General features: G+C 47.6%; 1 protein-coding gene across 1 annotated transcript in view; it reads right to left on the reverse strand.

Moving 5' to 3' along the window:
• Nucleotides 1-419: 419 nt before the first annotated feature.
• The window catches only part of TESMIN (testis expressed metallothionein like protein), a 34881-nt gene continuing 11874 nt past the window's right edge, over nucleotides 420-23426 (reverse strand). The window contains exons 7-10 of the mRNA XM_074336845.1: nucleotides 7438-7540; nucleotides 4938-5075; nucleotides 2972-3147; nucleotides 420-1304 (exon numbers count right to left, since the gene is read on the reverse strand). Coding sequence (XP_074192946.1) covers nucleotides 1115-1304; nucleotides 2972-3147; nucleotides 4938-5075; nucleotides 7438-7540 — 607 coding nt within the window. The 3' untranslated portion in view covers nucleotides 420-1114. The remainder of the gene's footprint in view (nucleotides 1305-2971; nucleotides 3148-4937; nucleotides 5076-7437; nucleotides 7541-23426) is intronic.

Raw genomic sequence — 23426 nt, forward strand, 5'->3', positions numbered from 1 at the left:
GAACCCCCACACCCCTACCCCTACCCCACACCTGCCCTGTGAGGTTCCTGGCACTTAAATGTGCCTGGTGGGAATTCAGATGCGCTCTGAGTGTAGAACACACACTAGATTGTAAAGATTTGGTACATATAAAGAAGGTGAACTATTGCAATCGTTTTTCTTTTGATTACATGTTGGAATGATAGTGTTTGGGATATACTGGGTTAAATACATTGGGTAAAAATGAATTTCACCTGTTTCTTTCACTTTTTTAAATGTAGCTACTAGAAAATTTTAACTTGCCTGTGTGGTTGGCAGACACTGCAATTGGTAGCGCTGCCGGCCGGCCTGGAAGGAGTCACAAAGCCCACACTCCCAGGCCCCTTCAGTCAGTAAGTTAATTACAACAGAAGACATTTGAAAATTTTATTCCTGTTTGCTTTTACAATAGAACCAAAAGAAAGTCAACTTAATAACTAATTTTACCTGCTGATTTCTGCAAACTAGTTATTTTAACCATATTTTACCAACAATAATAACATTATAATAATTACAGGGAAGTTAATTGGGTAGCAGACCTTTTCCACATATTCAAACAGAAACACATAAGAAACTAGATAATTTTCAGTCCCACAGCTCAAGACGCTACTGATGAAATCACGGCCGTGGACCCCGGCTGTCTGCGTTTCTCGGAGACCGTAACAGAGACTGACAATCTGTGCGACTCTAGGGAAATGCCTGCACTCAGGAATTCTTCAGAGTATTTAGTTCTTTAGAGATTTTAAGTTGTATCTTAGCAGCTCATCTGGAGAATTTCTTGCTAAATAATTTTGAGGGAAAATCACTATGGCTTTTTATGCACAGAAGCCTCCACAGGAAAATTCCCGAAGGAGGACCAAGCAACAGGCCTGGGAATCCCTGTATACCCAGGACTCACGTCCACCCTGCAGGACACAACGTCAGTGCAGACAGTTCTCCCCGCGTCCCGACGCAGGGGGACAGTGGAGCTGTCTTTAACAGTGCAGCTGTTGATGCAGACCCGGCCTCTCCTGCTTAAAACCACCCTCCTCTGCGTAGATTTCCTCAGAACTTTGGGATGAAATCCACACGCATCCACACCTCACCACACTGCACTCTACTCAATTTTCAACCCTTTGGATTTGAACTCGGTGTGGAGAATCTGCGACAAGCACCTCCCGAATTCCTCTAGGATCAGCCGCTGGGCCAGGCTCTCCGAGTGATTCTCCTGCTCCGCCTCTTCTCCTCGAGCCAGCAGGCAGGCACATGTGGCCTCCACCACCTCCCAGGAGATGCAGGACGGTCGCCTGTCAGAAACAGACCCGAGAAACGCCATGGTCAATAGCCCTGGTGCTTTTACACACCTGTTACAGCCAAGGGGACACGCCTGTCACAGTATTTTAAAGACTGTCACTGTAACATCTAATGTCTTCATAATACTGGGAACTACTGACTGTGATAATATCAGGATTACTTTTAGAAGAAAAATATAGAGGAAGGAAAACGTCAGCTTCTTGACCTCCCTCTCATGACAGAGTTTAACTTTTCTCACAATTAGATCCACCAGCAAACCCAGAGGCCTGGGCTACAGTGTCAGCCGTGGGCTGGGCAGGCACAGGAGCAGCAGGACCCTGGACAGACAGGACAAGCCCTGTAGAGAAGCAGCTGTGGCCCGAGCTCTGTGCACAGTGTCTGGGTGTCCTCCCCGGGGGACACGGGGGGCCAGAGGATGCCTGTAGGGCCAGGCCCTGAGGACCTCCCCGCCTGTCACTCCTGGGGGTGCACGTCAGCCGGCCCCAGCCACAGAATGCCATGGAGCCCTGACTGAGCCTCTGAGAGGCGGCCATACTGTGTCCTCCAGGACCTGCCATGTGCCCCGCTGAGCTCAAGAGGCAGCCGTGGCTTAGCTGCCCAAGCCGTGCTCAAACGGAACAATTTTAGGAAAACTTTTTCAAGTGTTAAAAAGTGTTGGAGGGGCAGCCAGTTAGCTCAGTTGGTTAGAGCGCGGTGCTCACAATACCAAGGCTGCCGGTTCGATCCCCTCATGGGCCACTGTGAGCTGCGCCCGCCTTAAAATATAAAACTAAAGAAGTGTTGAATTATAAAAATAGAGAGATGTTGGGTCAGATTAAAGTCTCTCTATAAAGGAAACAGGCCAGGGCTTTTGTTGAAGGTGGAAGAACACTGCTGCCCCTGGGTCAAGAGTCATCGTCACGTTTGGAGACCAGACCCCAGTGCATGGAGCCTCCAGCACCTTCCATCGGACACACACCATCCCGATGGCGGCAATAACATTTTCATATGTCATTTCACGGAAGATGCGGCCATGTGTGGGTACATGTTTACTGATAAAGCTCTCTGCAGGTCCCAGTGACGTGCACTCCTGATGTCTAACCAAATAAGCAGGAATTTGGCTTTTCAGTGATATTGATTAACTAATGCATCTGGTACTTTATCATGACATGACCCATCCATCACACCAAATGCAAAGACATGTTTTTAAAATGGATGAATCCAGTCCAATATTTAGTAAAATTATTATTCAACGTTTGAGACCTACGAGGATTACCTTATGGCCTCAAAATCATTAAATGGTAAAATATGCAACTAAATTGGAACTCATAGTCCCTTTAGTAAGGAAAACAGTGTGTACTGAGAACATCACAATGCTGTCACCTCACGTGGTAAAGAGTGGCTCAGGCACTTGCTGTCTGGACATCATGCCCTTGTAGCCTGAGGTCAGTGGCCTGTAGGTGACCCCTATAGGGCCCCTCTGCTCCGTGAGGACAAGAGGGCGGAGTCAGAGGACAACCAGCACAAAGTAGCGGGGGCCTCTGGGAGGCAGGCGCCCTCCTTCCCCACGCTTTCCTCCGGCCCCCACAGACAACCTGCTTTCTTCCCAATGTGTAAATTAACCCTCCTCTCAAATCACCCTCGATTTCCCCTATTAGGACGGTTAGTTCAGAGTACTTACTTTTCTTTTCTGAATTTTGGTAGCCCTGCAAATTTAGTGGGTGACAAGTGATGGCTGCCTTCAGAACCTCCAATTTCCATATAGTTTGGCATGGTCATGAGTGTTTTTCGTTCTGGGCTTTCTTCATAATTTTTGCAACCAATGCATTTGCAAATAGAAGAACACATAATTTTGGCCTGGTAATAGAAAATGCTTCAATAAAATTGGGTTGCCCGGCAACTCATCAAAAAACAACACGTTCTCTTTGGACCTTCAATAACTCTGCTCACACCTGTGTGGTGTGATCACGCTCAATCTGCAATTTCAGACCCAAACAAGTCGACGTGAAGAGGAGCAAGTAACTGACATGCGGAGAGCGGGGTGCACGTCCACACGCGGCCATCGTGGCAACACAGTGGGCGGCTGACCAGGGAATGGGGGCCGCGTGTGGCTGTGTCCGGTGGGGGTGCTCCCTCCTCCTGGGAACCCAGCGAAGGCTTCATCTGACTGGTTCTGAACGAAGCCTGTGCCAGCGGGGGTAACTCCACGTCCTCCCGCAGCGCAGCGCTGGGTACTGTGCTGGTTGTGCTGTTGCCGAAGGCCGGAGGGGGAGAATTAGAACCGGCCCCTCCAGAGTAGGCCTGTGTTGGGTGTTGGAGGGGAGGTTCCTGCTTCCTTGCGGGGTGTGTGGGGGGTTGTTTCCCACCACATGGCAGTGTGACACTCAGGGGGCTGTCCTGGCTGTGCCCAGCAAGCCTGGGTTCAACCCCTTGACCACCCCAGCCCTGGGGCACTCTGCACACTGGCCCTGCCACCCACTGGGGTTTTCAGCCCCTGGGGACTGCCCTCTGTTCACTCCCACTCACACATGCATCTCAAAGGGTATCTGGGTGTTTTGAGCAGGACGCTTTTCGCTTTTCGGGATTTCTAATTACTCTAATGCCAGGGACTATAGGACAAGTGCACATCATGTGGGCCGGTGCCGGCAGAGGCACGCGGGCTGACTCACTGTCACAACAGTCCATAAGGGTGCAGGGAAGAGCAGAGAGTGCAGCTGAAAACAGTTCCTGGGGGGACGCCAGGCTTTTGAACTCTGTATCTCTGCAATAGTTTTGACTGTATTTTCAAACTCCTGGCAGGGCGACGTGAGGTCTGCTTACTCGGAGCTTTTAATGTGTGTCTCCAGAATCATGAAGACTTGTATTAAGACTGAGCTTCTACGACCATCTTTTAAAAATAAAGTTCACGGTACCCCCAAAAGCCCTCAAGCAAAGCAAAGGCGAGCCCTGTAAGGAAGGGTTCTGTGCTGCTCCACCGAAGGGCTGCGGGTTCCCTCCCTGCCTCTCTCCCCTTTTCCTTCAACACAAGGAGACACAAAAGGGAGGCGAGAGAGGGAAGAAACTGGAGGAGAAAGCAAGTCTGTCTGCAGCCACAGAATCTGAGAGAAACAAGGCTTTTGTCCAAGAATCTGTCTGCACCTCGTCTTGTTGGCATCTCTCTGGCAACACAGGCGACTGTCCACTCTGGTCTCTGAGCGGCTGCGAGCCAGGGAGGAGCTGCTCGCCCCCGACAGATGTCCTGGGGACATGGCCCCACTGCCCCCTGAGAGCATCTTCACTCTGCTCAGGGAGGAAGAGGCCCGGCCGCCTCCAGGAGCCACCACACTGCTGGCCTGAGTGTGGCTCACAGGGCCAGAGCGCAGAGCCACAGTGGTGGGCGGGGCGGCCTCCCCTGGACACGGGTGGGCTCGGGAAAGGCACGTGCTCCCAAGGGGACCCTGGGCTAACTGGCTTGATTCGTAAAGCATAATTTATATTTAAGAAATGAATACAGATGTATGAGTGCCCTTCTAGATAGCCTAGAAGAAGAAAACAAAATTCTAGTTCTCTTTTTAAGTTACAGGAAGCTTTTCTCTTAACGCCACAGTTCCTTAGGCCATAATATTTACCTGTTTCCTCCAATAACACTAGGAAATTTGGCTACTAACCTCATAGCATTCGCAGTAATTCTTAAGGCAGCCTGACCGCTTGCAGTTACAGCCTTTGTTATGTCGTGGCTTAACGTCCCCCTGTTTCCCTTTCCCGATTTTTGGCTGGAATGCTTCCGGGTTCCTATCAAGACATGCCTAAGACAGAAAATGCAACACACTCCATCAAGACATACTTTGTTATTAAGAAATACTGTTCAGCGAAAGGTGTCTCATTTACCTGTCATTTGAACCTACTTGTTCCTTTAACAGAAGCCACAATAAGCGGTGTGTCTCCTGGCACAACTAAGAAAATACATGTCCTTGTTTCATTCTAATTTGTTTACACACTTAAAGGTACACTGCAGCCAGTTTCTTCAGGCTTTGCTGTATTTCCCGAGCTTCAAAGTCATACAGATTTATTGTAGAAAATTAATGGTCAGTAAAGATGCCAAGAAAATCGTGTGTCCATGTGAACCTATTTTTCCTTCCAGCGTTTCTTGGACGCGTTATCCTAGGATGGTTGGGATCCTATACTCTGCCTACAGCTCACATTTATGGAATACTCGTCATGCTCCAGGCATCTTCACATGTGACTTATGTGCATTCTCTCATTTAACCATCAGGGCAATCTTGTGAAGAGAATGCTACACCCGTGGGCACCGAGAGAGTAATAACAGATGGACTCGGGTCCCAAGGCTCACGCTGAGCCAGGGAGTCAACCGCTGGGCCACGCATGGCTCAGGCAGCACGCACGGCTCTTTATCCGGCTTGTCTAACTTTTTTACGTATGTACTTTTTTTAATGACAAAGTGATTCAGTGCTCCTTATAAAGATTCAAGCAACACAGAAGTCACCATGTCAGGCCCTTCCCTGTCCCCTCCCCAGGTTGGCAGCTGGGAGCTGCGCCGTCCCACACCAGAGCCACTGGAAATGGCCGCTGCAGAAGGGCCTTCGGGCAGCACTGGCCCGGAGCAAGGCTGCTCTGTTTGCGCATTTTCACTTCTTACCACAGCACAAGGCCCCTCCGTGCACACGTCTGTGGAGTGCGGTGTCACGAGTTTGAGCGTGTGCGCGCCTGTGGAACCCCAGTCGGGGCAAGTCAGAGGACAGCCCAGCCCCCTAGGGGCTCCCCCCTCGACACACCGCAGTGGGAACCACTGTTCTGACTTGGATCCTGTCCGTTGGCCTGTTCTGGGCCTCCAGGCATGTGGAGTTCAGCGTGCACCGCGTCTCTGAGGCTCCCCACGAAGCTGCACAGAGCTGAGGTCCTTTCTTGTTCATTCATGTCTAGTATTCCATTCCACGACACCCCTCAACAGATTTATGCATTCCACCATGGACGGACACGTGGGTTGTTTCCAGTTTGGGGGCTATTTGAATAAAGCCGCCATGAACATTCCTATACCAGCTTCTGGTAGACACGCACACTCACCTCCATTGGTTCTGCTTCTGGAAATTAAACTGCTGGGGCGCAGTACACACAAAGGTTTACTTCTAGTAGCTGCTGCCAAACAATTTCCTAAAGTGGTTGTATTCATTTACATTCCTACCAGCAATGCATAGAATTCCACACTTTTTAAATAAAACTTTTTGCACTATTCTCTGTAGATAGTATCCTTTACCCCTAAAGAAAATGCTTCTATCCTGAAGGGTAAGATGCATCAGGATTTTCTTCTGTCCTATGGATCTGGCTGTACCAAAGTTGACAAAGGTATTTTGAACTGAATTATCTGTAACTCAAGAGGGGAATTAAATTATTTTAGAAAAAAGAAACCACAGAATTGTACACCTGAAATCTATGTAATTTTACTAACAATTGTCATCCCAATAAATTTAAAAAATAAATTTTAAAAAAAAAGAAGAAAAAAGAAACCAACCAACCATGGCAGTCTCAAGCCTACAGGAATTAGAGGGCACCGACTTGTATCCCGGAGCAGGCTGGGGCCCAGGCCTAACGTCCTCCCTTCTCTGATGATCGTCTGTGTCTACAGGAAGGGACGGAAGCTGTGAGCTCCTGCAGTGAGTCTTCTGCAAGTGGCCAGCAGGGCTGCTACCCCCGGGAAGCCCAGAGTCGCCCCTTCATGCGGGAGCCCAGAGAATAAACACTAGACGTGTAACGGCTGAGAGCGCCCACCCAGTTCTCTCTGCACAGCGGACCATCCACACCTCTCTTCAGGTTATACTCTTTGAACTCGGGCCTCTCTGCTACACATTTCTCAACCCCAAATCAAGACAAGGTGGACATTAGCACGTTCTTAAATTGGGACCTTCCGAGACCCGCTGGACTTGTGCAGCCGTCCCACACAGGTGGAGGGCGGAGGTCTCCCCGGCTCCCACTCCCCTCATGGCCCCCGTCACGGGCCAGTGCCCCACCTGCAGGACCAGTCATGTGCAGTGTATATTCTTCAAGACTTTGGGTTTTCCCTAGAGTGAAATTAGGCATCTCTGGAGACGGTTTTATAAACATCTTGAGTCCTTTTAAATGCTTTTTAAATACATGTATTTAATGGAAAGTTACCTTAATGGCCTTAAACCGTTCGATTTCATGACGTAAATTGTTGCAACAATTATTACAATTGCAGTTGTTGCAGAAGTCCCCACTGGCAAAGCAGTCACAGTACCTGTGAAGAGAAGGACAGTGCGTCAGAGGTGCAGATGGTGTGGCGGGCAAAGAAAATGAGAGGGACACGGACACACACACACACAAGGAGCCGGCCAGCGTGCTGCAGACAACACAACTTTTATTTAGACAACTCTCTGTTTTTAACAGAAACTAGATCAACTGGGATGATTCTCCAGTGACCACCACAGAGGACAGAGAAGCTAGTAAAACCATCGGTTTCATCATATAGGACTTGGCAAAGCAAGACAATTTCCTGGCAATGTCCCCAGGTGTCACGTGTGGCCTGCCCCTGAATGCGCACTGTGTTCCCAGGAGCACCGTAAGTTGGTAGGTGGAAACACCAAACAATAAAGGGCTCTTTTCCCATCAGCTATCCCAACCCACCCAGCACGACTGCAGGTGAGTCCACTTCTTGGCCAGACCCTGACAAGGAGTGAGAACTAATGGGACCCAGAGGTGGAACCTGGTCAAGGCTTTGTCTTACTTTCATTCCACGTCCGTGTGTGTTGGAAAGAGAAATGAATGGTGGAGGAAACACATGTGTGAAAGGGCTGCTATCACTCTCGGTTGTAGCACAAGGGTTGTCCATGAACTTGGGTTCTACAGCACAGCACTGTTAGCAGGGCCGCTCTGAGAACGCGTCCACTGTGCCCTGGGCTCTGGAAGTCATCACATTACCTGTGGCCGAAGGGCAGTGCCGAGGACCTTCTCTGATGTTTTCCTTGAAGATGCATCAGTGTTTACAGCTAGTAACTGCATCGCGTGCTCCTGTAGGACGCCTGCTCTTACTGTGCTGTACAGACGTGTTGCGACCTATGCTTTAAGCTTCCTCAACTCAGGTAGAAATCCAGTGTCAAGGCAAAGACCCCTAATCACCTGCCTGTAACCTGCGCCCAAGAGAGGCTTTGGGAAGCTCACCAGCCTCTCCACAACCTCCGTTTGTGATGAGAGAAGACCTACGTGTTCTCTTCTGAGCTCATGATTCATTGAAAAGAGCTTCAAACTCGGGTTTTTAATATCAGCTCTGCCACCAGCTCCCCATGTTATCAGATATAGTTACTGATCAGTCAGCATTTCAAGCTGTAAAATGGAAGTCATGGCACCTAACCTACCAGTCTCAAAGGGTTGTTCAGGGAAGCCCTGAAGATCATGTGGGTGGATGGGCTTCCTACAGGGCAGGCGGGTGGGCTGCATAAATGCAGAGACAGCCTCTGTGTCCGGCAATGTGGTAGACTAGATGTTTGCAGAAACCTTCCTGTTATAGAATCCTAAACATGATTCTTTTAATATTTATTATTTTAGGTTTTTAAAATAATATTTCTAAATGCATGTCAAGTCAAGAGGAGAGTAAAGGAGAGCAGAGATGACAAAGACAAGAAATTGTGACCTCAGAGGGGTGGCTTCTGTAGCTGCCAAGTGTTGTCCTGGGGTATCTGCCAGTCCCTAGTGGCCCAGAGCTTGCGTTCAAAGGGGCTGCTCATGCAGGAAGCAGAAGACAAAGTCTGGGCTATGAAAGGTGGAGTTGGATCAGAGATACCCCCACTTAAAATGTGGAACCTTGAAAGGGGACCTCCCCATAAATCTACTCCACAAAGGAGAGAGTAGAGATACATCCCTCTGTGGCCCACAGCCCGGAGTACAGGGGCAAAATCTGGGAGTTTCTCCTAAGTCTGCCTAACCAGAAGCATGGAGAGAGGGCAGGAGACAATGACAGGCTTGGAGGCCAGGAAGGAAGGTGAGTGAGTTAACTGACAAGCTGGCCCAAGACGCTAAACCCTGGCCAACAGGAGAGAGCGGAGAGGCAGCTCTGAAGACAGAAATTGGTGGTACCAGGCTGCTCTGAAGTGGCAAGAAGGCGGGTGAGATAAGGACAGAATTGGCTGAGATTCTGTCTCGGAGGCAGTGGGCCCCAGGCTCCTTCCCGCTTCTGGCAGCAGGTGACTGCCTCTCCTTTACGTGGCAAGCCTGAAATCACTCTCCGGGGTAAAACACCTGCAGACTGGGGAACTGTAATGAACTAAAGACCCCAGGTTTCTTCTACTTAGCTCCCAGAGTTCCAGCAGAGACGGGAAAAGCCTCCCTGAGAGTGTTGACTAGCCCAAGAGAAAACAGACAGAGAAAGAGTCTGACACTGAGGTTTCGCAATAAAAGTCTCAGTCACATCACCACCGTGAGCAAGCCTCACCCATGCACCAAGGGCCCCCAGCCAGCTTAGCCTCCTCCCTAAGTGTGAGCAGAGCGACAGCCATAGGTCAGCAGACATTGTAGGAACTCTTCCCACATGAAAGAGGCCTAGAAACAGACTATGCAGAGGGAAAACGGGGTTGAGGGGGGGGGTTTGAGGGGAGGTCATCCACAGCTTAGACAGATTCAGAAAAATGACTGCACCCAGGAAACAAGAAAATGATGCCTAAAAAACACTCAGAATATAAAAAGACGTTCAGGGAAATAAAAAAGTAATCAGAGATGAAAAACTTAGCAGAAGGTATGGAAACTAGGACAACAGCAAAAGAAGTAAACACAATAAGAGAAAGAAAAACAGAACACCAGACCAGAAGGTCCAACACTGATGTCATTCGAGTTCCCAAAAGACAGAATTCAAGAATGAAGGAGAGAAAATAATTCAAGAAAATGTCCCAGAACTGAAGGGCATGGGTTTTCAAAGTAACAGGTTCTGCCGAGTGTCAGTACAACAGATAAATGAGCCCACAACCAAGACATCCCACTATGAGATTCCAGAACACTGGGAACAAAGAGAAGATTCTACAAGGTTCCAGAAAAAATAAAACAGGTTTTATACAAAGAATCAGGAAAAACAATAGTGTCCAAATTCCAATAGTAACACTGGAAATGAAGAAACTTCAGTAAAGCATTCAAAACTCTGAAGTAAAATTCAACTATTTGAAGTTGAATTGAAGTTGGGAACCCAACCACCCCATCCAGAAGGACGGGATGATGGTGGAGACAGACTAAGACGCCTGTGGAAGTGTCAAGTCTGACAGCGCTACCTCCCGTGCGTTCTCTCAGGAAGCCGCTGGAGGCTGCCACACCAGACTGATGCAGTGCGTCCAACGAGGAAGATAAAGGCTCCAGGAACCCAACGTGAGAAAGTAGCAAAGGGAGCCCTTGGCTGGTGGTCGGGGGAGGCCCTGGGTGAGGACTGCACAGCAAGCACCCAGCAGGGCCAGGCCCGGGGAACGGCTTTCTCAAGACAAAGGGACCCAGTACCTGGCATGTCGGAGCATGTTGAGAAGACAGGTACACAACCCGAGAAGGGGTTAAGGTTACATTCGTGGCACAGCCATACAAAACTAATTATTAAGTATTAACTCTAGGAAAAAGGTAAAGAAATGTAGGAAAGAGAATCAATCAACAGTGAATAGTGTTTTCATAGTGATAAATTTTAAGTACTTAATACTGATCTAACCAAATATATCTGAACCTGACTTCCTGTTAGAAATAATGGAAAACAGTAGAATTATGTCTTCGAAGCACTGAGAGAAAAATGGACAATCTAGAATTTTAGTCAAACCACATCTGTTCATCAAGGTCCAGGCCAGACGCATTTCTTTTCTGGCTCTCCATACTTTGCTGGGTGATTTTATTAACTATTATCCCTCTGCTTTTCTTTCCTTTATGTTGAAGATGTTAAAATCTGTTTCATCCCAGCTGCTCTGTCTCCCACACTCCAGACCCTAAAACCCTCCCTTTCTCTTCCCCAAACCTCGTGACCGTTGGTCCACGTTTGCCGCTTACCCTCCCTCCCCTCCCACTCAGTCCTTAACCTTCTGCCTTCGGAGCTTCTCCACCCCACTGACTCTCACAGGCAATCCACAGCCTCCTCACCGGGAAACGGGAGGACCGCTTCCCCGCGTCAGCTCTGAGCAGCCCGTGACACACCGCGCCCAGAACCGCACCGCGCCCCAGAACCGCACCGCGCCCCAGAACCGCACCGCGCCCCAGAACCGCACCGCGCCCCAGAACCGCACCGCGCCCCAGAACCGCACCGCGCCCAGAACCGCACCGCGCCCAGAATCGCACCGCGGCCCAGAACCGCACCGCGCCCAGAACCGCACCGCGCCCCAGAACCGCACCGCGCCCCAGAACCGCACCGCGCCCCAGAACCGCACCGCGCCCCAGAACCGCACCGCGCCCCAGAACCGCACCGCGCCCCAGAACCGCACCGCGCCCCAGAACCGCACCGCGCCCCAGAACCGCACCGCGCCCCAGAACCACACTCCCAGCTCCCTATCAGACGTTTCCACCCCAGCTTAACGCGTCCAGACCTGAACTCCTGATCTTCCCCTTCACCCCTCACGCTGCCCACACTGTGTCCCCCTCGCCATTCGCGGCGTCGTCACCCACCCAGGGCCAGAGCCCCGGCGTTACGGCTAACCCCGACAGTTACTTTTCTCTCTTTCCCGACATCCAAGGGGTTGCCAAGTCTACTGAGTCTGCTCAGAAACATCTTTTTAAAAACTATTTGTGACCAACAAAATCATATTTGGTGTAGAAATTTTAAAAATGTAAATAAGCAAAAAAAGAAAAATTGCCACCCCTTAGAATCCCACTCCGTAGAGATGATGATTTGGTGAATATATTTCACACTTTTTCTGTAAAACTATACATACTGAAATAAATATACATTGTTTGATTACATATAAGCAAAAACAAGGTATTCTATATACTGTCTCAGTGCATTTATCACTTATCAATATAACATCTTGCTTTTATTACTTGTCAACACAAAATTATGAGTGGTTCCCATGTAAATAGATGGACACACAATTTTGATGGCTGCAGAGTACCCCGTGCGAAAGCGGCATCATAGTTTAGTTAATAATTCCCTCACGTTGCTTCGTGCACTGGGGACTTACTTACACACAGCGCTGCACCAGTGCGTGGGCCTCCCTTCTCTTGCCACAGGACCTTTGCACCTCTCCCGCCTCTGCCGAGAATACACTTACCCACCCGCTTTCAATCCCCCTCCACCTGATGAGCGCCTCCTCATCCAAGCACCCCTCCTCAGGGAAGCCTTCCCTGACTGCCATGCGGGCCAACGCCTCTGTTCCTCCCCATCCCCCCGTTACTGGTCCTTTGCCACATTTTCCACAGTTCCACTCTGACCTTTATTCACATCTGTCTCCCACATGAGACTGAGAGAGCCGAGAGGGCAGGGACGATAGCTATCTTGTTCATTTCTGTCTTCCCTGTTCCTGAAATCACAGGCATTCAAAATATTTGTCGAATGAATGAATAAATGAGTGGGAAAATGCATATGCTTGAGATGTCTCTTAAACTTGTTTTTTCCTTTATTACGACCATCCTTGCCTTCGTGCAGGTCTTCGTCATCCCTTGTCTACACCGTTGTGACAGCTCCTAACTAATGTACTCAAGTCCTCCACTGGGCCATTAGTGCTAATTTCCTAAAACACATATCAGACAAAAAGAAGCAAGGAAAAAGCAGCAATTGGAAAACACAAAGTAAGGTGGTATTGTGCATTCCTGGTGGGAACAAAAAATGTGCAGCCACTCTGGAAAACACTATGGCGTTTCCTGAAAAATTAAACATAGAATTACCATGTGATCCAGCAATTCCACTTTTAGGTACGTCCCCAAAGAAGTGAAAGCAGGGACTCAAACAGATGCGTCTACACCTATGTTCACAGCAGCACATTCACAATAGCCAAAATGTGGAAACAACCCAAGTGTCCATCAATAGATGAACGGCTATACAAAATGTGACATGCGCATAGGATGGAATATTATTCAGCCTGAAGAATGGAAAAGAATGAAGCATTGACACACACTACAACGCGGATAAACCTTGAAAAATTATGCTGAGTGAAAGGAGGCAGACGCAAAGGGATACATATTGTATGATTCCACTTATAGGAGGTCTCTGGAATAGACAAATTCAGAGACAGAAAGTAGAACAGAGGTTACCAAGGGTTGGGAGGGGGGTAATGGAGAGCTATTTAAGGGGGACAAAGTTTCGATTTCATGATGATGAAAAAGGTCTGGAAACGGATAGTGGTGTGATGGTTGCACAGCATTGTGAATGGAATTAACGCCACTGAATTGTACACTGAAAATGGTTAAAATGGTAAATAAGCTTATTTTACCACACACACAGAAAAAGCTAGATCCAGAGAAGCAGGTGTGGAATGCTGCTGCTTGAGCGAAGAAAAAAAAAAGTTAAAACTTCAAAGAAATAAAGTGTACAAACAAATACACACATATCGGTAAAGAGACAAAGAATGCAAATGGATTTTAAAAGCCTATTAAAGACATGGGTTATTAGACATGATATTTTTAGCTCACAGGAGACACAACTAAAACAAATCTACCACCCAGAAACTGTGAAAATAAAGGGTGTTATAAAGTATAACTTTCTAACACTAACCAAAGAAACTTCGGTGTGGTGACATTAACATCAGACAAAAACATAATTTAAGTTGAAAAGCAACAGGATACAGAGGTATATGTAACAGCTGATGGAAGACGTCACCAAAAAGATACAACAATCATGAATTTATATGCCCTTCATTCTACAGATTCAAATATATAAACCAAGATGAAATTACAAGAAAAAGTAGAGAAATTTACAATCATAGTGAGAAGTCTTAACTCACTTCTATCAAAAACAGATAAATCACACAAAATTTAATAAGCATTTAGCAGATTTAAACAACAAAATTAACAAACTTGAGCTATTGGGTAGATTACTACAACCAACGCATAGAAAATACATATTTAGTTAATACAGAATATTTAAAAAATCAGTCAAACATTAAGTCATAAAGGAAGTCTACATTAATTTCAAATAATTGATATCATATAGGCCACATTATCTGACCACAGTATAAATTTTTTAACAATAAAAATATAGTTTAAAAAATATATACATATACACATATATGCACACATACAAATATATTTGGATGCCTTGAAATGTACATATAAATACCTCATAAGGTGAAGAGAACATTACAATGAAAATTATAAACTATTTCGAGTGAGTGACAATAAAAGTGCCTCATATCAACTCTTGTAGGACGCAGTAAAACAGTACATAGGGGTAATTTATAGCTTTAAATGTACGTCTTTTCTAAAAAAATCAGAAAAGATTAAAAATAAATAAGTTAAGCATTTACCATAAAAAGATAGTAAAATAGTACAGGTATAGGGGGAAAAAGTAAAAATGTATGTGCACAGGAAACAGGAAACAGGAATACAGGTAAGAAAGTCAGTATAATCTGAAAAGACTACAAAAATAGACAAACCTCTCATGAGACTGATCAAGAAAGAGAAACAGTACAAATAAACAATAGGAGAAATTCAAATTAGAAAATTAGACAACATAAAAGACTATAGCTACAGATACAGAAATAATTTTTAAAATAATGTAAGAATATACGAAGGCATTTGAAAATGTAAAGAAAACAATTTTCAAGAAAAATGTAAAATATCAAAATGGACTGAGAAGAAATAGAAAACAGTAACAACTAAGGAAAGCAAATGAGTAATCTATCCCCTCCCCCCACCCAACCCCCAAAGACACCAGGCCCAGACAGTTTCACAGGCAAAGTTTTGCCAAACTTAGATGAACAAACATATCCTTCCTTACCCAGGCTTTTTCAGAGGCTAGAGCGAAAGAGAGGAGAGGGTGGGCAGGGCAGCCTGCTAATGCATCTTATTAGGTAATACAACACTGACACCAAAACCCAATAAAGAAAATATAAGAAAGGAAAAGTACAGACCTATCTCACTTGTGGACAAAGATGTGAAAATCCTAAGCAAAATATTCGAACACTAAATCTTGCATTGTGTCCAGCAGATAAAATCAGGACGTCATGATCCTTCTGGGTTCAGTCGCCGGCCTACAAGGCTGGATTAACATTAGAAAATTTGTTGTAATTGATCATATTATAAGATTTAAAGAGGAAAACAATCTGGACATTTCAGTAAGTGCAGAAAAAAGTATTTGATAAAATTTATTGGTCATTTATAATAGGAATAAAAAAAGGAAGCCTCTTAGGAAACCAGAAGCTGGAGGAGATTCCGTGACCTGACACGGCACGCGGCAGAGGAGCTAGCTGTTTTGCAGTGTCCACTCGCCCTGCACTCGCCACAGACAGCAGTCTTGTTGCCCCCAGGCTGGACTCCTTCAAGACTACATTTCCCAGCTTGCACTTGGCTACTAGGCTAGGGGTGGGAGTGATCATGGCAATTTATGGTTATACCTTGAAAGGTGGGGAGTGTGCCTTCACCCTTCTTTTCTCTTCCCCAAAGAGACTGGATGTGAGGGTGAGAACTGGGGCCGCCTTCTCAGCCCACAGGATGGAAGGATTCCTGCAGATGCAGAACAAGTGACAAAGGAGGCTGAGGCACAAGCACTGATGAGCTGCCCCGAGCCCTGGGATGGCCGTAGTTTCGAGTCTCTGTTACAGCATCTACCCATGTATTCTATAAAATGCCTCTCAAAAACCAATAGCAAGCATCTTACTCAGGGCAGGGCAAGGGAAGTTTGGAAGCATTTCTATTCAAGTCAGGAGCAAGCCAGCAACGGTGGGACCAGCACTGCCTGCCATTCATCACCATGTGCATATGTGCACATCCCGCCCCTGATGATAAAGGGAAAGGAAAGCCCCAGATAGAGGCAGACGCGCACGTTCTCTGAAGCCGTCGTGCACCCTCAAGCCAAACTCAATGACTCCCCACAAAGAAAGTTCCAAATAGTGTAATTCACAATGTAAAAAAAAATCACAAAATACGTAAGGTAACAAGTCATAATGAGTGAACAATCAAAAGACGTGAACATCAGAATCAGTCAGAGACTTTAAATATTAGAGTTATAAGCTACAAAATATAAATTAAGTATTTACTGCTTTAAAACATAAAAGAAGGAATCCAAGCATGAGGAGTAATGGGCAAGAGACTATAAAGGACCATCCAGACTTGACCTTCTCCCCACAGAATTCTGGTTAATAAACAAGCTGGTTAATCAGAGACAAAAGGCCATTTGAAAAACCAGTATTGGAGATGGCCCAATCTATGATCAAAATCTTGATTTAGATTTTATCAGAGTAAAAAAAAAAAAAGGTAGATAATACAACTGCTCCCAACAAATCCCACCCAATATCCCAGCAAAAATAGAATTGGAACAGAGGATGCTTAAAAAACTGAGCTGGGATTTGTTTAGTCAGCATATGAAAGGGCTAATTAAAACTGTCCTGAAAAAAATCTATACTCATAACACAGAACCTATTCCATGTGAAATGCCCACCTACTGAAGAGGGCTCCTGCCACTCAATGAAATTGTGCCAAAGGCTCACAGTTTAAGACTTACGACGATACTGCCTGTATTGAAAAAGTTCCCGTTACAAAAGCGTTTCCCAAGCAACGCTCTCATAAACTGAGTATGAAGCAAATCAATGTTTAAAATGCAGAAAAACGATTGAGAAAGGCATAGCCAACAGTTATGAGAAGGTAGAAGTGAACTACTTCAAAAATCTTAAAATCATTTTCAATAATCAATACATTTTCAATAAATCACAAAACATTTATCTACCTTTTTCTTAGGTTTACGTCAACACCATTTTAATTGCAGAATATTTTTATCATTTAATAATAATTCCCAACATTTTATGGCTAACGGAACAACAGCAAAAGCTGAAGTGTGTTTAAAGTTTCAAGGGTAACCAGGAAAGGAGCTAAGGTGGGAGGCTGGCTCTGCCTCTCTTTGGAGGAGGAAGGCGAAGGGGGATGAATGCAGAGACGGAACCCTCGCCTACCACAGCAGGCAGGCAGCAGAGGGGACAGATGTGGAGGAAAGCTCTGGAAGCCTGAAAACGGAAGTCAGTACAAGGGCGCTGCTGGGGACCAGTCCAGGGACCAAGGAGAGGTGGAGCTGGGTATTAATACCTCCCACTGTGGTGGGTATTAATACTTCCCACTGTGATGGGTATTAATACTTCCCACTGTGGTGGGTATTAATACTTCCCACTGTGGTGGGTATTAATACTTCCCACTGTGGTGGGTATTAATACTTCCCACGGTGGTGGGTATTAATACTTCCCACTGTGATGGGTATTAATACCTCCCACTGTGATGGGTATTAATACCTCCCACTGTGGTGGGTATTAATACCTCCCACTGTGATGGGTATTAATACCTCCCACTGTGATGGGTATTAATACTTCCTACTGTGATCCCGCCAATAGTCATCGATTTTTATCCATGTGTAGGTATCGCTTTGATTTTTTAAAAAGATGGTAACATGTTTTCTCTTTATTAATGGCCAATTAGTAGAAATCCCTCTTGACTTTTATCCAGTAGAGACTCCCAATAAAGTAGGACACATGCACCCTAAGAAAATTATGTCCTATTGCCTTGAGAACATGACGTAGCTGGGGGCAGCAAAAAGCCAAAGAAAACTGAAAGCTGTCAATGGCGATCGTGCCACGCTGGCTGGTGAAGCCAGCCTGGCGATCCGCTCCTACCATTGGCTCCTGTGCCAGTTTCCGGTAGGAGTACCTGAGGCACACGTGGAGAGACAAGGCAGTGTCATCACCTCGCAGGTGGCTCTGCTTGGGTGACTTTACACCGCCTTTCCAAAAACAGTATTTCCGGAGATAATCAGTTTCTCCGTGATGGGCTGGCACCAACCAAGCCACGAGGCACAGATCAGGATACTGGGTGTTAATTCGCGGTGGAAATAACGTCCCCTTCCTGTGCCCATCGTGCTCACATCCTCTGTATCCCGGGCCCCACGCTGCGTAGGCTTGGCCTGGAGCTCCTGAGGAGGCTAAATCGTCAGGAAGACGGTTGCACACTGAGCATGGAAAGTCACAGCGTCATGAGCGGGCTGCCAGCCCCGCCCCCGCACGCAGCGCTTCTCTGGAGAAGGCAGTGCCCGCGTTCCCCAGAGACAGTGCCTCCTTCTGGGCAGCGCTGGACTCACTCCGCCTCCGTTTCCTTTGTTCCAATGCTGACCAAGCCCCCGTGACAATTCTTTCTTTCGTGTAGCATCACCGATTAATCTGGAAAGCTGCTTCCATTGTTAGGTCATCAATAAGTTAAACCCTTCTTGGCCGCTCATCTGATTTCCAAGTCCTTAGGGGTCACCTCACTTTGTCCCCAGTTAGAGCCTACACCTTGCTCAGGCTTCGCGGGTTATTCCTGGGGCCCCAGACCCAGCCTGCAGCTCAGCAGCCCCCATCCACAGGGTTCCCCGCCCCTCCTGGCTCTGTCCGCTCAGACACCACCACCTGTCCTCCATCGCATCAGAAGTGTCCATCGGGGCAGGCCACTCTGCTTGACAAGGTCACATGGTCCAGGCTTTTCCCTCTGCTGTCCTCCTTCCTCCTGTCCCCGAGCTGCACTGTCAGTCCCTGACCACTTGTCTCATGGCGTTTCCAACATTCAGCAAGGCGTATGGCTCGCCTCCCCGCACTAAACCAATGACAGCTCACGTGTCTGCAGACAGTCAACCCTAGATTTCAGCATTACTTTTTTAAAACAACAATTTGTTTTTTCAGTTTTGTTCTGTGAACCAAGTTTCACGGGCTTCTGGATTTGTACCCACGTCCACACCCCCACATCACTGTCCCGTCGGTGGAGCTCTCAGTGACCTCAGCAGGAGCTCTGCAAGGGAAAATCACGCGGAGACGGTGGTTAGGGTCGTTAGACTCCAGGCCTCGGCCATCAGCCCCCCTTCCAACACGGAACTTCAAGCAAGCTGAGCATTGGGGACAGACAATGAGCCGCCCGGAGCAGGAGCCGAGAGCAGTGTGCACACGAACGCCAGGCTGCACTTGGCAGGGTGGGCGAGGACGCTCAAGTTCAACGTGGCGATTCCGTCCAGCTCCTATTTTAGCTGTACTGTCCCCACCCCACCCCGGGGCCCAAGATTCTGCTTCACCGTCTGCCCCACCCCCGAGCCTCCTGGGAGCTCGCATCCCTGCAGATGAATGAATGTCTCTGAGAAAATTCAATACAGAGTAAGCCAATTCATCAAACTTTTAAAAACTAGGAAGTGGAAAGGTTACAGTTAATGCTGAACAAGGAGGCCGTGCTTTGTGTTTGTCTGATGTGCTACAGGACGTAAAGCAAACCCAAGAAAATGACACCACTTGGGGTGTAGACAGTGTCCTCCACTAAGTCACTTGGGCAGGGTGACACCAGAGCAGCCGCAGCGGGTTTGCGTGACGCGTGGCTTCCGCTGGCCGCGGCCTGAAGCCTGCTGGCCATTGAGGTTTGTCTGGGCTCTGCCCCACTTACTGACTTCTAAACAACCTTATTTCTATTTAATAATGAAGGATTTGTGATTACTTACAATTTCAGACACTGGGATTTGGTACAGTTACATGGCTTTTTAGAGTTTGTGTTCCATGCACTAAGAGTTACTCTATAAAGATTAAAAAGGAAAATGTATTCAGATGGTTACTCTTTAAAAAGAGACTTAGCTTAAGCATGTGGTGTTTTCGAACAATTACTGGAGGTCTCGGCACCTAGCAGCTTAGGTGCTATTTACAGGGGCCAGATCCTGAAATGCCAACTGCAGCTGCCCAGAGGGCCTAACTGGGGGTGGGGGGGGGCTGCTGCTCTCCCCAACCCGAGAAGCCTTCCGGGGGCTTCTTCCCCGGTTCTGCTTAAACCTCTATTGTGTGTGCCCCTCCCCGCCACTCTCCCACCACCAAATAGCTCTTGGTGGTTTTATTTTTTGCATTTTCTAAAATCTGAACACTGCCAGAAAGTCTGAGAGCAATAGCGGATCCACGTTCCTATTGCTGCAGCAACTAGAGCTGCCCCATTGCAACCTTACCAACAATCTCAGAGTGTGTTGCGAGTGGGTCCCGTGGTCCCTCGGGACCTCCCTCCTAACTGCTCTTGTGAGAATTAGCCCAGAAGCCACCTTCAGGGGCATGAGAGGAAGACAAACGTGCCCTGGCTGCTGGGCTACAAGTCAGGAGCGTCCCCACGCATTGCTCAGACATGCCGCTCACTGAGAGAACTCTGAACATTGGTAACGTAAGGAGTTTGCTAGATCAGGATGAAAAGGAGAGGCACGTGTGCAGAAACACCAGCTGTGATCAGGGCTCTTCCCAGGCGCGTGTGGCCACCTCATCGTGCAATGTGCCCTGGTGATGACGTGTGCCCTGGGGCTGCCTTTCCTCAACCACTGGCTGCTTCCGGCCAAGGCACGTGTTGGTCAGGTTCCCACACCAGCGCGTGGCGGCCCACACTCAGTGCTGACCGACCTCTCCTGCTACCACACGGAGCACAGGAATTGCTCTGGCCCTTTTGCTCTGTGTTATAATGAATACAAGTGCCCTGGAGAGAGTGCGCTGGCCAAAGCCCTTTGCCCTGGACTCTGCCATTGCACACACAACTGTCTTGAGTCAGGATTGAGGTCGATCCTGGATTTTCTCTCTGCTCTGACGTGCCTGACTTACGGGCCCTCCACCGCTATTCTCACCATCTATGTTTCTGTTGAGTGACATTCCTTCCTCGCCCCTCAGAAAAGCTAATGGTGCCCAATTCATGTACAAGCTGTTGTTACTTTTTCTGGAGAGGTCTCTTATTTTTAACATAATGTCTCCAAACTATGTCAGTGAACACTCTATGGATTTATTACTCATCTAGTTTTGTTTTTCCCTTTATCGATAGGAGAATGGCAGCTTCTGCCCTCATGGGTGCCCAGAGGTGGCAGGTCTGGCTATACTGCCCTCTGGCTCTCCACCGTGGCTCAGACATGAGCTGTTCAGGGGAGAGGGTGGGGACACCTTTCCCTTCCCCTCGCACCTGCCCCTGAAAAGGAGCACAGGGCAGCCTGGCCCTCCCTGACCAGAGGAAAGAAAACTCCTCTAAACACTGGGGCAGCGGCACGAGCAGACATCCCAGCGGCGGCCGTGCTATAACTGTGGAAGGACAAAGTACAGTTCAGTGAGAACCTAGTGTCAGGAAGATGCCAACAGGCATCTACTAAGGGACGTCATGTGGTCTGGACTGTGATACGTGCTTCCAGGGACATCAAAAAATACACACTTTTTAATTTGCGGTGCATGTCCTGGATGAATCCACCAAGTAACTGGGGACATGAGATATGCACAATTGAAACATTAGACAATGGAAGATACTATATAATCAATAGTCAAATTGCTTGATACTGATTGTAAATGGTATAAAATTCAGAGACAGAATAGTATGTAGACAGAAGAAGTTAAAACAGAACAAAATACTTGTGAAGGAGGTAAAACCTGACATCAACTTTTAAGGCTGTGTGTGAGGTTTTCCATTACTGGTCAAAAGGACGTTTCAGTTGAAATAACAGCACGAACCAAGAGCACCTTGGAATGAGCCCAGGGTGGCTGAGGGGACATTAGCAGACAAGTTGATTGTAATGGAAGCTACACTGGGAAAGAACTTCCACGGCTCTAATAATATTTGACTACCCTCTTATGCCAATCTGAAAATTGAAGAGTTAGAAGAGGGCAGGACAGCTCTGCCTCAGAAAAGCGTTGTGAAACAACTGTTCCACAATGAGTCATGACTTCATCTTTAAGAAAAAAATGTCCAGAGAAGCAGAATCATGAATATTCTTTATTATAATCTTCATTATGTTACCAAAAATAATAGCACCAATGATGTATCAGAATTCACATTAACACCTGACTATCAGATTATTAAAGCTATAGAGAAGAACAGGACGTGGATTTTTATGAAGAGGACTTTTATTAATGTGATAAGCTAGTCAATAAGTTAGCCAGTTCACCACCCGACTCTGAGGACCGATGACCGGGTGAATTCACCCGTGTGGACCGCTGGCCAGGAGGCCCGAGCCGACCTGCTGTGCCATCTACTAGGTTAGACACACTGGAGCCCTGCGGTGCTGACCGAGTTCCTCTCTGATGTCTCCAGACCTAGTTTGGCCTTGCCCTTGTGTAAGTCAGAAGGAAGCTAAGGAAGTATCTAAAGAGGTGACGAGGTTCAGCTCGTCAGCCGTGGTCGGGATCACACAGAACGAAACCAGCAGCAACCAGCCTCCTGCCCCGGTCCCTTACCACAGACAGGTCGGTGGGGACTCCAGCCTGCTGTCAGCACCAGCAACATCCAGATAAAAATAACCAGGGCTGATTCAGCCCACGGGCGCCAATCAAGTCATTATTTGCAGCAAAAAATGCAAACACCAAGCTGACGCTGTTCCTGGCACATCACTTATAACAGAAAAACCTTTTAGGACCTACATAATTACTCCAAAATAAAGAAAAATATGTGACTGAGGACACGCAGGGCAGACTGGAGAAGACGGGGAGGGGGAGGAGGGGAGGGAGAAGCAATGGAAACGCCTCTGGCCTCGGTGGCCTGGAGCGCTGTAGCTGTGACAGCACGCGCTGGAAGGACAGCTTCGGAGCCCCGTCCCCACCAGTGTTCTGGATGCACTAACGCACACGGGCAGGTGCTCCCAGGTTACAAGAAGATAAAGTGATCATGACATCTTAGTTCATGCTGTGGAACCAAACCTGTAACGCCACCAGCAGAACCGGCAAGTTGCTTGCATAGTTTTGTCTGGTCCAGAAATGTTGAGGGTCATGACGACGGGACCAGTTAGGATCACAGCAACCACCTCTCCTCTGAGCCATCCCACCAAGACAGCGAAGCAAGGAGAACGGCTCCACACAGACTCACTGCGTTCAATTAACTGTAAGTTGGAAGCAGACGTGGGGCAGCAGCACAGCCAGCGGAAGGAACAACTGCTAAAATGGAGGCAGCAGATCACACGAGCAACCACCACTGCAGTGGCAGGACAGCGGGGACTGTCCCTAATCCCAGTACAACCCCAGGACTCTGCCGCGTTCACAGAGCGCATCAGACACGGC

The sequence above is a fragment of the Rhinolophus sinicus genome, linkage group LG06 (genome assembly GCF_036562045.2).
Source record: "Rhinolophus sinicus isolate RSC01 linkage group LG06, ASM3656204v1, whole genome shotgun sequence".
Classification (NCBI taxonomy): domain Eukaryota; kingdom Metazoa; phylum Chordata; class Mammalia; order Chiroptera; family Rhinolophidae; genus Rhinolophus; species Rhinolophus sinicus.